We start from the raw sequence: 14,168 nt of genomic DNA, 5'->3' as shown, positions 1-14,168 counted from the left end.
CACTGGGGCAAGTGGAAGGGTACAGATGGAAAGTAGACAAGAAACTCCTGCTGCTCAACAGTGGAGGAGAAGGAGGAAAGATAATGGGAGGGGAATGACAGAAGGAAGAGCACAGTGTATCCATTTTTCCACATGAGAAAAAGCAAGATCTTGTGTGAAGAAAAGAAGCAGAGGGAAAAAGAGGGAAGAGTTTTAGCAATAAGTTACAGAGACAACTGGGATTTAATTTGGGGATTCACTTAAGTTGGAGAATACAGCTGTTTTCTAAAAAAGATGGCAAGACTGAAAGAAAAGAGGAATTTGTAATGAAAAAGACTGTCTTGGTCTCAGGATATTCACCAGAGACGTTCCTCAGTATATGAGCAGAAGCAAATATCTGAGAGTTCACAAAGCAGACTTCGCAATGGAAGTGTTTAGTTCTAAGTATGTGCTTAAATCTTTACTGAATGAAGGCCAGGCATTTTAGTAGCTTAACTGTGTCTCTAGCATGCTATCACTAAAAGAGCCCAAGCAATTGGAGTAGAAAGAAGAACTTGCAATATATGAAGATACCTACAAAGCAGCTTTAGGAACACACAGGTAGATGCTGTTTTTCTCACTCAGGTTTTATGAAACCAACTACTTCCTTTAGTAAAAAAGTGATAAAAAGATCTCTGCTTGCTTCCCCAGGCAGAGTTTGCCCAGTCTCTTGCCTGTTTTTCAGACTTCACTGCAGGTGAGTATCATTTGAGCTTCTCCTAAATTGCTTTCAGTGCATACAACAACAACTTAAAACACAAAACCCAACAAATTTACTGTGTAATATTTTGGACAAAAATGCTGAACAGCCTCTGGGGATGGGGAGGGATAAGGAAGAGGAAGAGAGTTTTCAATTTCTTCCAATAAGCCAAAACTAAATTGCTGTGCTCCACAAACGGTTTAGACAGTATAAAGTCCCCAAGATCAAGGTGACTAGGAGCAGTGATAATCACCACACCAGCCCGATGACTGTGAAGTATAGGATATGAAACCACAAACAGGGTTAATGAACAAACTTTTCATAACCAAAGCGTTAAAATGAAAATGAATCCAAGCAGAAACTCAACTCCATGTTGTAATCAGCCCTTTGTCAGCTTGTTTCAGCAAGAGTTCGAGAGCCAGATCCACAGCTGCTACCACAGCTGGAAGCACAGAGCCTCCTGAGAAGCCAGTTGCAGACTCAGATGCTGCTGTTTCCTGTTTATTATTATAGTGTAAGTTCGCATATAATTTACCATGTTCACTGCAGATGTATTTATTTTTATTGGATGTTCGTGCTAAAATGTATATGCCTATCATTTGATGAATTCATAATATTAAGGTTGATATATTCTGTCTCTTTGCAAAGGAAGCCATTTGTTAGAAACACACAATCTTTACTGTAAGGAGAGGGGAATACAAAGAAGAGAGGGGGGAAAGGAGATTCTTCTAGAAACAAAATCTCCAAGACAGCCACAAAATGTGTATATAAGTCCAGGATTTTTTTTATGTACTTAAAAAAAAAAGCCCAGAAAACACCACTAAATTCTGTGAGTGATTTCTCAACCTCTCTAAAAACAGAATATTGTTACTATAATGAAGGTCCATTTCAGGTTTAATAACTATGTCTAATTATCCATGTAACAATCAGTAACGTACTACCAAACACTGCATGGTTACCTTAAAATTTCATACAAACATTTTACATCTACTTTTTCACTAACGCTTGCAATGAAGAGGGATTGTTTTAATTCAGAGAAGAGAAATAAAAGAAATAAGTAAATACACTTCTGGCCCTACAGTAATATTTCCTACCTTACTGGCACAAAACATATGAGTGCAAATTGGTACAACATGGTTCTTAAGGAAAATCTCTCTTCTAATATTGTGTAATCATTGACCATGATAGAATTATTATAACAGTTCCCTCATTATTTTCTTAACTTTTGCCCAGTAGAGAGAAATGCAGTCTCCCAACTCCTAGCAGCCTCTGGATTCTCAAACTTCTCCAGGGGACTGTGACCAGATGGCTTAATACTGTACAACCCTGTAGACTAGTTTACCATTTACACATTAAAATGCGCTGCTTCCAAGTCTATTAAGTGCCTGTCTACATTTTGTTGTTCCCACAGTCTCAAACATAGACTCACTTATAGCGACATGAATGCGCTAAACTAGTTTTACTAACTTTGTAAAGCAGTGATAATAATACAAATCACCCCGTTATTAATATAATTGTGACTATGCCGAAGAACTACACAATCTAGCCTAACAATGAGGGGTTAACACAATTCATATAAAGCATATGTAGTCTAGCCCTAAGAACACTAAAAAGCCAAAAAATATGACTTCTAATTTTGTCTTTGTTGGTAAAATATACACGGCATTAACCCACGTTGATTTGTGCAAAACTGCATAGTTGGAGTTTCATCCCATAGTACTTCTCATTGGGTATGTGAAATACAGTGTTGCAAAGCCAGCCAAATGTCCTGAATTAAGGTATCTAAGATAAACTGTCAAAAATGGAAGAAGGGCATAATTGAACTGAATTACTAAGATCAAATTATCTGGAAAATCAAGAGTTTCAGATACTCAAAATCTTTCATGATAAAAATAAACATTTCTGGAATTGCCTGCTATAAAATATATCACAAGAACACTAATATGTTCTCCCCCCCCCCCCCCCATTTTTTTTTCTCAGAATAAATCCGAGTATCTCTAACAGAACGAAGAAAATTGAAGTTGATTCTTTCTGTTAGGTTTTGTACTAACGCAGATGTACGATAATAACTACTTACTATGATCAACAAGGAAGTATACACATTTAAATGCTAATATTAAGATAACTTTATTATAACATAATAAAAATGTATTGTTTGAACAATTTGCATAATTTTGCGGTGTAACTGTTGGTATGATATTTATCTGCCATAGGAAAAAAAATATTCCTAAACTTCAAGTGTATCAACTGGCATCAAATTCCATACAAACATGGATGTTTGCCAAATATTGATACAATTCAATAATCTTTTCCATATTGTGAACTTCGGCATACTGCTGCTCATTCTTAAAAATTATAGACTATAAACAAAGGAATTATATACATCAGTTTAGAATTAATGTATGATTACACGTGCTTTAATTTATGAAGCAGCAGCTTTGTAAGGAAATGCTTCCAGAGTTAGAAGTTATTTTACAGCAAACATTTCCATCTGTTTTTCTAACACTGAAACTCCAAACATTTGCATACACACTCAGATTTGCACATGCACATGCAAATAGTCCAAATGGCCTCAAAAGGGCTATTCACAGGAAATTTGTTCAGGACTGCGACATACATACAGCTTTTAATTACAGGCCATGGAAAGGTGCTTTTCGATAGATGAAAAAAAATTGCAACATTTCAGCTCTATATTTCCCATTGATTTTCTTCAGGACAAACACAGTTCTATACAGAACCAAACGTTTCAGAGGAATAGTATTATACTGCTTCACCGTCACAGAACAAAAGTAGGAACCAAAGTCCCATTTGTGGAAAGAGGTGGAGAACGTAGACAAGAAACTCCTTAATTTCTTAGAAGCCCTCTATTGCAGCAACTGCAATTTCTCTATTCAAATTATGTACTATATTAACTTTGAAGAATGCAGCTTAACGAGAATTTACTTAACTTTTTCACTATACCTACACTTACATTAAAATTACATTTAAATAAGACACAATCCAAGTGACTACTTGGAACTAGCATGTGCCACAATTTTTCACTAATCTGAGTTTTATCTCAGGATGGATTATCTGAATTTATTTTTAATCACTGAAAAATATGTGATACTTGTAATAGTACCTGAATGATGCATTAAAAGATACAATCCTAAAACCAGCTATATTTTGTGCCATGTCCCGTGCAAAATACACATAGTAGTCATTAGCTGACCACACAGTTTATAACACTGATTTGGCACAGTGTCTTCACAGAATGTGTCCCAGATGTTATTGTAAAGTTTTTATGCATGTACAAAAACTAAAAATTAAAACCCCTTTATGATGCTAATAAATAGTCAAACTGCTATGACCATATGCAAGATTTCAGTTCTTCATAAACATTTGAACTAATTTAGTAAACATTTAGAAAACTGTGTACTACACTACAGATTTTAAATGTGACAGCTGACAACATAAATTCTCTGGATGATGATCGAGTCAATGTTAGTGCAGCTGTAGCAACAGTAAGACATGCAAAAGCTTAAAGTTTAGTTTCAACTATTTGAGCGCATTTTTCATAAGATTCAAGGATTGCCAATGATTTACACTCAGTACATAAATTCTAAATTGCCAGTAAAATGGGAAATAAAATTTGAACCCCTTAAAATTATTTTGAAAGTATTTTTCAACTGCACAAATAAGGACTTAGGGCAAGACAGTAAATTATCCATTTCCTGAAAATAAAGGACACTTTAAACAACAATAGTGCTTTAGAAAGGAAACAATCACTGTATTGAAATTAATAGAAACACAATTCATGCATATTTTTATTACCTAAGTAATTCAAACAAAATATTTTGCCTACAACATTTATATTGGAAACCAAAATGTGTAGTCCTGGGCGTTTGCATGTGTAAAGGCTGCAGAGTTTGGCCACAGCTCTTCAGAAGTAGCTGTTCTCTAAAAGACTGATTAAAAACAAAAAGTTAATTCTCAATGCACAGAACGCAAATCTTTGCCCTTACACTCTACAGCTTCATTTTATGTTACTTTGCATCACAAAGACTATCGATACATTCATTCTATCTATTGTCATTTTTTATAAACTACAAAGCTCTGCTTGTTCTAGCATTCAGAGAATCTTGCAAAGGTTATTAAAATGTTTTAGGGAAAATGACATTTATTTCATTTGTCACTAATTGTTTTAATAGCAGCTAAATATGGAATTAGTATATCAAGGTCACAAATCACAAGCTCTGATAACTAACTCTTGATTGTTTTCTCTCCAGAAAAAAGTCACCTTGATTGCAATGAGTATTTCTACTAAAGATATTTTTACGTTTCACTTCCTGATTGTCTTATTGTCTTTTCCACATTCTGTTCTGTGTCATTAAATGCAATGTAAAGCTCCACAACTCCAAAGCTACTACAACACATACACATAATCTGATCATATTTTCTCTGAGTTAAATTATCTCATTTTGCATTACTGTGTGTTTTTTGGGTTTTGTTTTTTTTCCCTCATTCTTTTCTGCCTTGTAGCCATATATAATTTTATATATATATATATATGTATATATATATATATAAAATCAGATAGTTAACAATGAATGTATGGGAATGTTGTAGAATCCTATCATGGGAACGGCTATTTCCATCACATGTCAGTGTATCAGAGCCAGAATAATTGCTGCTGGCATATTACAAATGCCTTAGATGCACATTCTGTGCAAAAAAAGCAGCAGGGTTCCAGCTTCTTAAGCATGTGCAAACTAGTGCAGAGAATATAAGTTACCACTTTAAGCTTCAACATCAATCTAGAGTCCTCCACAGGGGGCTTCTTCATCACCTGCAGTTTACATCTTCAGAAAGTCCAATTGTTGACACCCGTAGCTATCCAAAAATATATGCAATCCACAAGCTTTGAGGATTCCCTTGATTGCTGGCTGGCTCTATTGGGCCATATGTTTGATGTCTGGTAGTGAAATATAGGAACACGAAAGAGAAAACATCGCTTGACACGCGCTAATCCCTGAGCTTAGTCTTCCTGGAAAACTTAAGTTGCTATTTACGCTCTCAGCTCAGAGTTCGGTTTCAGAAAAACACAGCAAACAGCGGTTGTGGAGACTGGTTAAATAACAGACTTTTATAAGAGATGTTGCTCAGGAAGGCAAAGTTTGACTCAAGAGATTAGTCGCTAGTTGGAGTATTTAAACTCCATTACAATTTTACTGTATCTAAATGAGGTTCTTACTTCTCCAACCAGGTGATCGTCCATCCAAAATGGGCCAGACCAGGCCAGGCAAAAAGGACATAAGCATGTAGGAGATATATTATAAAATCTTGCCTCGAGGCAAACACTATGTTGTGCAAGAAGTGTGCAGTAGCATTCTCTCTTCACTGTTCTGAAGGAAAGACAGATCTCAGTATTTATTCCCAGACAGGTTTCCAAGAACGGAGTCTCTGAGGTATCTAACTCTACTTCTTTTCAGCTCCAGGTATTTCCTGAGCCTGATGTAGTTTGCATAACTAGCACTCCTCAATGAATCCCAGTGTTGAGTTTCATCTTGAAACACAAATGGAAACGTTTTTTGCATTCACAAACAATCTTAGATATGAAGATCAATGTAATGCAACAGAAAACAGAACTGAAAAAGATTGTCAAAGGGCCACTACTACTCAGGAATTCTGAAATTTCAGAAGAAAATATTCTAGAAAAAGATAAATACTGGAAGATTACAGAGTTTCATGCAGTAGATATTCTATATGCTTCAGATCCTTGAGTTTTCAAAACAACTTTCATCAAAAATATTTTTTTCCTTTAGGAATAAATTTGTTCCATTATTTTTATACCTTGATTCTACAGTGTATGAAGTGAGACATCATGAATACTACTATAAAATAAAAGCATTCAGGATATTTTTTTAAGGTTTAGGAAACGGTGTCAGCAATACAAAATAAGTTTTTTTCTGTCATCTGTGATGATGAAAAAACTGCATAATAAAATGGATATGTATATATATATATATATATACACTGTATGTTAATATGCTTTTCTATTAGAAAAAAAAAAAATAATCCCTCTAACAATATTCCAAGAATTCTATAATATTTAAGAATCTTTATATTTACCCACGCACTGGAATATTCATATTTCTTGCTGACTTAGCAACTTCTTCAAATTTTTCTATGCTTTCTTCAATAGAACAATTAATATTCATTTTGCTAAAAGATTCAGATGCTGCACCAAATACTGAGACCTCTGTAGCCCCTGCTGCAATCTGAAAAATACATTTCAATAGAACAGAAGTATAACACTACATTAGAAGATGAGATTAGGTATTTAATTCCATAAGACCTTCTGGAACTTTAAAGTACATTATAAATCTCTATTTCTAAAGTATAAGTTTACTTATTTTGTTATCTATTGCATGCAAATCAATCAAATCAAACTTTGCGTTCATTGCCTTATGAAAAATTTCCTTCTTAGCGATCATACATATATAAAAATATAAATATATAAAAATACATATATTTTTAAAGTGATAAAATTTAAGTATTAAAATGTAGGGAAATATATAAACATACAATGAAAATAACAATTCATTTCATTTTTTGCAAAAGTAAAGATCATACAACATCTCTGAAATATTCATCTTCTGTACAAAGTCAGTTCCTTGTCAATGCCAGGAAGTCATTCTCACAACTTAGGACAAGACCCATAACCCACAAGTACAATAGAGCAGCAACAGTAACCAATAAGATTTCCTTGATACAGTTGACAGCAATGATCAAGAGCTCCACTGGTATTGGCGTCATAGCTGAGTGGATAACATAGAAAGAGGGTGTTTGGATTCTGATGAGAAAAAGTCTCAGAACAAATACCAGCCTAGAAAATGCTTACTGTCAATGTGTGTGCTTCACTGAAGGGGCAATTAGCCTGAGCTCGTACTCAGTAAATCAACTAACAGGAGGCAAATCAGAACACTGAGAAAACATATAAGCTGAGGAGAATAGCTAATTAATTAATTCTCACTCTCCAGTACAAATACTAGCAGCTTTCTCTCTCTAGCTCACTTTTCCCTTTATTTTCTGCTCCCGTGGGATAATGTCTTAACTTCCGCAACTATTACAGAAACAAAAACCCTTTCAAATAAAAGGATAAAAAAAAATATCAAGAAAGGACAGAGGAATCACCTGCAACTATTTTCGTACTGTTTTCCCTTCACTACATCACTAAGCAGGGTATGCAGAGATCTAATTTAATTTACACAAATTACCACTGCAGACAAAGTTGGCTCACTATTGGTAGCTGACTCACTTGTGTATAGGGTTCTACTTAACAGAGATTGCATATGCAGTATAGCAACCGAATGACAGACTACACCACAACTGTCCATCCATAAAGCAGTATGCCTTCCAAATATGGCCTGTCGTCTATCAAGGCAAAGCATGGAAGCATGAAACATTTTCAGAAAAAAGAAAAAAAAACAACGTAAAGACAACTATCAATACACACTGCTTTATGAAGACTGAACTACACCATTTTGAGTCTTAACATAATGAATACTTACTTTGTATGAACTGGAGCAGTTAAGAACTTTTGAAATGAAATGAAAAATTTAAGGAATCTGATACATTCCTATAAACCATTTTCATTTAATTCACTCACTACTTTCTATTAAGAAAAAAATCTGCAGAAACTTTTATTGTGCCAACAAGTCTAAGAAAGAAAAGTTCTCCTTGTTATGCAAGTATTGTTTATACAAATATGCAAGGACTGATAAATATTTCCACTGGTGGAAGAAAATAAGGAAGGAAAAAAATGAAAACATGGAGGAGGTAATTGTGAATGTCTTCTACTAATGCACTTACAGCTGAATGAAAACCTTTAAGATTAGGCGTGAGAACAGGATATTGGACTCCAGGATGCCGCTCAATGCCTCTCATTACCTCTTTGTGATCTGCCATCTAAAATAGAGAAATAATTTGCATTGATTGGCAGCTATTTTTTTATATTATATATCTAATAAAAAAACACTGACTAGTTTGGGTATACCATTCACAGAAAAGGATAACAGCACAGGGGCTAAACTGAGGTTGTACAAGCATCTTTTCTTGTATTTCTTAACTTTTGAGTACTTGAGTTGCAAGCATTTCAGTTCCACATGAATACAGAACTGGGATTAAAATTTCTACAGTGTCATGTTCTACGTGTATCTGTAAAAACAAAAATTGCATCACACACTGACAGACTTTTTATGATGCTAATCTCTGATTGTTACTGCAACTTTAAACCTTCCTTGACGGACTCCACAGGTGAAATCAACAGAATAAAACCATCCAAAACTTGAAAATGTAGCACTTTGATAAATGAGACATTAGACATGAGACTTCACAGTATTAAGAATAATTGAATCTACTCAGTGCTATAACCAGCATATTTGAAAAGACTAAGAACAAGTGCTCAGTCTTTTCTTAAAAAATACTGCAAAATCCAAATCTCTGCATAGTGCAACATTTTAATACACTTAGGATTTTTTTTTCAAAAGAATGATTTTATTATAACAAAAGCCAAAGGACAATATTTTCCTGAAGCACTTGTTTTCCTTAGGTTCCCCACACAAGAAATTGTGCCTTTGCAAGATACACTTACTCTTTTCTCACTCAAGATTAAATATAGTTCCATGTATTAATCACGAAGAAAAATCAAAGACTCATTTGTGTATTAAACTGTAGATTATTTAGACAATTTATTTCTTGAAAAAGTGGGAGAAAATTAATGTATTTAATGTTGCTCATGTTTGAAAACAATAAAGTTAACAGCACACATAATTCCTATTTTGCATCTTACAGATTTTGAGTTATAGAAAAATCAATCTAAATAGTATGTCTTAAATGCTGTTTACATCAGTTTTCACATAAATTTCCAAACAAACAATACTTGTTCTAATATTTAATCGGATTTCTGATTATTTTCACACTTGTGCAGAGTCAACTTAGGAGTACCGTATGAAAAAAATACATGAACTATGAAGCTTTCACTACTTGTTATTTGGAATGGTAAGATGTGAAATACTGAGTTGGCAGTATCTGGATTATAAGTATACTCTAGATTACTAAGTGCCAATACTACCAGCAACCTAGAATCTCACATCACTGGTTTCCTATTATGAAAATGGCTGAATTAAATATGTCAGAAAAATGCATGCCTGTCTCCTTCAGTGTAAGCCCATTGCGCGCCTATAAAGAAGTAGACAATGGTACGTATGCAGAACATCTTATAGACTGATACAACATATTTCTCATCAGGAATCAAGAAATAGTTCAAAGTAAATTTCTATAATTGCTTCTATGTAAACTATATCAGTCTTTATACCTAACATGTTTGATAAACTTACAAAAAAAACATTCTGTACTGTCTTATTTAAGAACAATTTTTCATTGCTCAATTTAATAAAATTTCGGAGGGCAAAGGAGAACATTTAAAATAAATGATTAAATAAATGGCAGATGTTGGAACTAATTCTACACTTTAAAGTTATAGTCCAACTTGAAATATATTAGAAAACCAAAATGACAGTTTCAAACTGTATAAAGCCGCCAGGCCCAAATAATACTTTATGTAGTATATTTGCCCCATTACTATTTTTCCTGTACATAAAGTCCCATTTTAACACATGTTGCACGTTAGAAAATTTTAAATTGTAATAAAATATTTCTTTTCCAAATGTATTTAAAAGTAATCTTTCTAATGGTAGGTATTTATAATTTGGGGCCATTTAAGTTACAGGTGTGGGATCCTGTTTACATGGCATCTTGCTACTGTGGAACTTTTTCTTCTAGCATTTTTTCAGCAACAGAATCTTCGTGCCAAAAAAAAAAAAAAAAAGTGGATGGGAAACCATAAATGAGCTTGAAAATACCAAAAAAAGGAACAAGTGAATGAGTAATCTAAACATAACCAAGAATTTTATTCCCATGACTCATGAAAATAAAAACGAGTAAAGAAAAGACAAAGTCAAGACTGCACTTCCTATCAAAGCAAAATAATCTTATCTTTTAAATAAAGAAACATTTTAAGCACAACTTAAGTCATTAAAATAAAGCATTCAGACATGGATTTAAGATAAAAAGGGATTGCTCATTTTTTCTGAAACTGTCACATCAGTGCTAAATTTGATACTCTTAATGGCTGATAGGAAAAGGAAATAATTAGACAGGAATTGAAGAAGTCCATCTCTTTTTTTTTTTTTTAAGACTTTTTTCCCCTCACATGTTTAAAAACTTTGTGTTATTCTGTTACTGTAGCAGGAAAGTTTGATGACACTTAGCATAGGCACTTTAATGAACACAAACTGAAAGTACATTGACACCAAAGAAATTCTGCATTATCACTGTTATCTTTCTCTTATCCTTTCTTTGGGTTCTTCTCCGGTGATCCCAGAAACACTGAAATAAATAAGGATGTGCTCTACAGCCAGTTTGCTCTGCTATCTCAAGAAAAAGTATGACCATGCCGTGTTTTTCTCAGAAGAAAGTCTGGAATACAGTTCACTTGCAGGACACATTCTCAACAGCTTAAACTGGACAAACTTTTTATACATTTTAACAGAAGATGTGCAAATAAAAATGTTAAAAATTAGCATATTTAATCACATCAATTATATTCATGTTTTGCTTTGTAAATAACTTGTGTGGTCCTTACTAAACAAACAAATACTCAAATGCTTCTGTGTATACAGGGGAACTTCAGAGTCAGGGTAGTCAGTTGCCTTGGTTTGATGCTCGGGAACATTTCTGAAGTATCCCCAGTTTGCACAAGTTCTGTGCAATTAGGTTTTCTTTCTCTGATTCTAGGGAATTTTTTATGTTTGGGAGTGATGACGATGTCTAAGATACAGCACTGGAAGAAAGCAGAAAGCTGGAAAAAGAAAGCTGGAAGCAAGACAAAGCTGGAAGAAGGTTCAACAGAGGCTCCTCCAAACAGCTCTGTTAAAGCTATTTTCAGTCAAAAGCTGAGGCTCTACTGCTTTCTCCCTACTTGAGGAACAGCACAGTTGTGGAGCAACCAAGCCCAAGCTTGGTCACATATCTGTTCACTGGATCCTGACTTATGCCTCACAAATAGATGTGACTTCCTATCTCGAACTGCCAAATCACCATGGACTTGCCTCAGTACGTGTACTCTTGCCAGCCCCGATTACATTCACTCACCTTGCTCTGTTCTTGGGCACTGTTGGAGTGCCCCTTTGTCAACAAGGCTACAGCCTCTGCTCCCCTGGTTACTGTGTTTGGATCAGGGTTTCCTTTCCCTTCTGTAGCAATCTATTCTTCCTGTTCCCTCACTCTACTGAGTTATGGATTTAACCAGTTTTCTGCAGAACTTCTGGTCAGTTGTTGACACGGACTGTGTTTGCATTCACTGTAGGTGACTCCCACCCCAGGGCATGCAACATGTGGCTCTGGCTAACATTAGATTACAATTAGAAACTATAAAACCTTCATGTTCCAACAAGCCCTTCAATGGACGCAGGTGAATACAATAAAAATACTTTCAGCTTGTTATTTTTCATTGGAATATGCTGTGGGACAAAGATAAAGACAGAAAGATAGATAAAGGTATGTATAGTGCTTATATATGTGTGTATGTATTGAGACTACATTTTAATAATTAGTTCAACTTCAGTGAATCTAGATAAAACTATAAAACATGAAAACTGTGTAAATAGCATCTGACAACAGTATCTGATTTTACAGAAACAACGCATTACTCCTGTTTCACTTTCTTGGATAAGTATAAAGGCTGTAGTCTTAGAAAACTCCACTGCATGGAATGACATGTAAATGTGAAGTAGAAATTGTGATGATGTTACATACCTGAGGCACCCATTTGGATGAAACAAAACTGGTCACTTCTATTGCAGGAAGGCCTGTTTTAGAAAGCCGGTTGATTAACTCTATTTTGGTATCAGTTGGGACAATCACCTGTGAACATGGAGACATACTATCACAAAGTATTTCATGCAGCAAGACATTTTTATAAGTGACATGTTCCTAGCAATAATCAGTATATGTGTTATAAAATAACGAACTATACTTGTACTACGCTGTTTACTGAGAGAGGAAGCTACCATTCAGGGAAAGAACTAGATGGTACACAAGATTCTACTCCATTTTTTCCACCACAAAAATAAAATGAGAAAACACTTCCATATAACTGATTATAGATCTGTCCTCACATCACCCTGGTGAAGAAGTAACAAAGGAAACTGTAACACAGAATAGTCCAACCAGAGAAATAATGGGGTAAAAAAAAAAAAAGCTCCACAGCTGAGCTATTCTGTCAGCTGTATCAGTCAGTCAGCTAGTACTCCTATTTTGGAGTACTATTAACTCTACCAACACCTTTTATATAAGTAACAGGATAAATAAGATTAACCTCCTGTTTATGGAAAGGGATTATTGTTTGGGTTTTGACAAACGTACTGTGTTTTAAATAGTCCCTTTCAATCTACTTCTATACTTCCCCTATACCCCTTTAGGCAAATAATATCAGAGGTCTAATTTTTATTTTTCTTTCCATAATTTCATTTCATCAGGAATTATGACAAAATCTATCATACTATTCCTACCGTATATGTATACCTACATATTCCATATTACAAGGATAGCTAGTGTTTTGTGGTGTTTGCTAATTATGTCATAACAGAATGTGATTAGCTGACAAAAAATTCAGAAGAAAAAAAGGTGGTTGAATAAAATAAAGGCTACTTAATCAAGCATAGCAAGAAGTGATGCAATTTAACATTCAGCTAAACAGTAATATGCTTTAATTCTAACATGCAACACAGTTATTTATATATATAACTATATTTATTGTATAAAATGGAAGAAATATGATGAGCATGACACATGTATTTTACACAATGAAAAGAAACTGATATCCATGTCAAGATACACACACACACAAAAAAAAGAAATTACCTTTTCATTTTGTAAACCATCCCTTGGCCCAACTTCTACAATCTTTACGTACTCAGGCAGTCCAGATGCTTGGGATTCCTGAAACACAAAACAATGAAGATCTCTAAGATAAAAGGCACAGCTTGTACTTGTCCTATTACTCCAGGTATAAAGTCATATTGTCAGCAGTAAATTTTTTAAAAAAATCTGTGAGAATATGCTCCACACCTTGAATTAGGGCATGAAAAGCAGAAGTTATTGACATGTATGTTCCACAGCTACCCTGAGGCCACAAGTGCTTATTTTAAGAACGTACAGAAAACCATAAATGAACATGTTGTTTTACAAAGTGAGAAATACTCCCATTTCTAAAAGCTTCCCAACTAACAAGTGTTCCCATCTTCCACAATTTTATTTGAATGTTCTCAATTTAACCAAACAGTTACTTCTGTGTAAAGGTTTGCAAGACTAGGCCATAAATCTGAAAAGAACATAGCAAAGAAGT

General features: G+C 34.4%; 1 protein-coding gene and 1 long non-coding RNA gene across 4 annotated transcripts in view; one reads left to right on the top strand and one right to left on the bottom strand.

Moving 5' to 3' along the window:
* Nucleotides 1-14,168, bottom strand: part of HMGCLL1 (3-hydroxymethyl-3-methylglutaryl-CoA lyase like 1) — a 72,186-nt gene that overhangs the window by 38,459 nt on the left and 19,559 nt on the right. For all 3 annotated transcript variants that reach the window (XM_015284900.4, XM_015284899.4, XM_040697951.2), the window contains exons 2-5: nucleotides 13,685-13,762; nucleotides 12,578-12,685; nucleotides 8,573-8,668; nucleotides 6,830-6,978 (exon numbers count right to left, since the gene is read on the bottom strand). In XM_015284900.4, the coding sequence (XP_015140386.1) occupies nucleotides 6,830-6,978; nucleotides 8,573-8,668; nucleotides 12,578-12,685; nucleotides 13,685-13,762 (431 nt within the window). The remainder of the gene's footprint in view (nucleotides 1-6,829; nucleotides 6,979-8,572; nucleotides 8,669-12,577; nucleotides 12,686-13,684; nucleotides 13,763-14,168) is intronic.
* Nucleotides 1,134-11,622, top strand: LOC124417838. Its single transcript, XR_006938808.1, has 2 exons — nucleotides 1,134-1,232; nucleotides 11,558-11,622. It is a non-coding gene; the product is annotated as an uncharacterized LOC124417838 (long non-coding RNA).

This window comes from Gallus gallus, chromosome 3, assembly GCF_016699485.2.
Source record: "Gallus gallus isolate bGalGal1 chromosome 3, bGalGal1.mat.broiler.GRCg7b, whole genome shotgun sequence".
Taxonomy (NCBI): domain Eukaryota; kingdom Metazoa; phylum Chordata; class Aves; order Galliformes; family Phasianidae; genus Gallus; species Gallus gallus.
The sequence above is the reverse complement of the archived record's forward strand: the minus strand, read 5'-3'. Positions and strand labels throughout refer to the sequence as shown.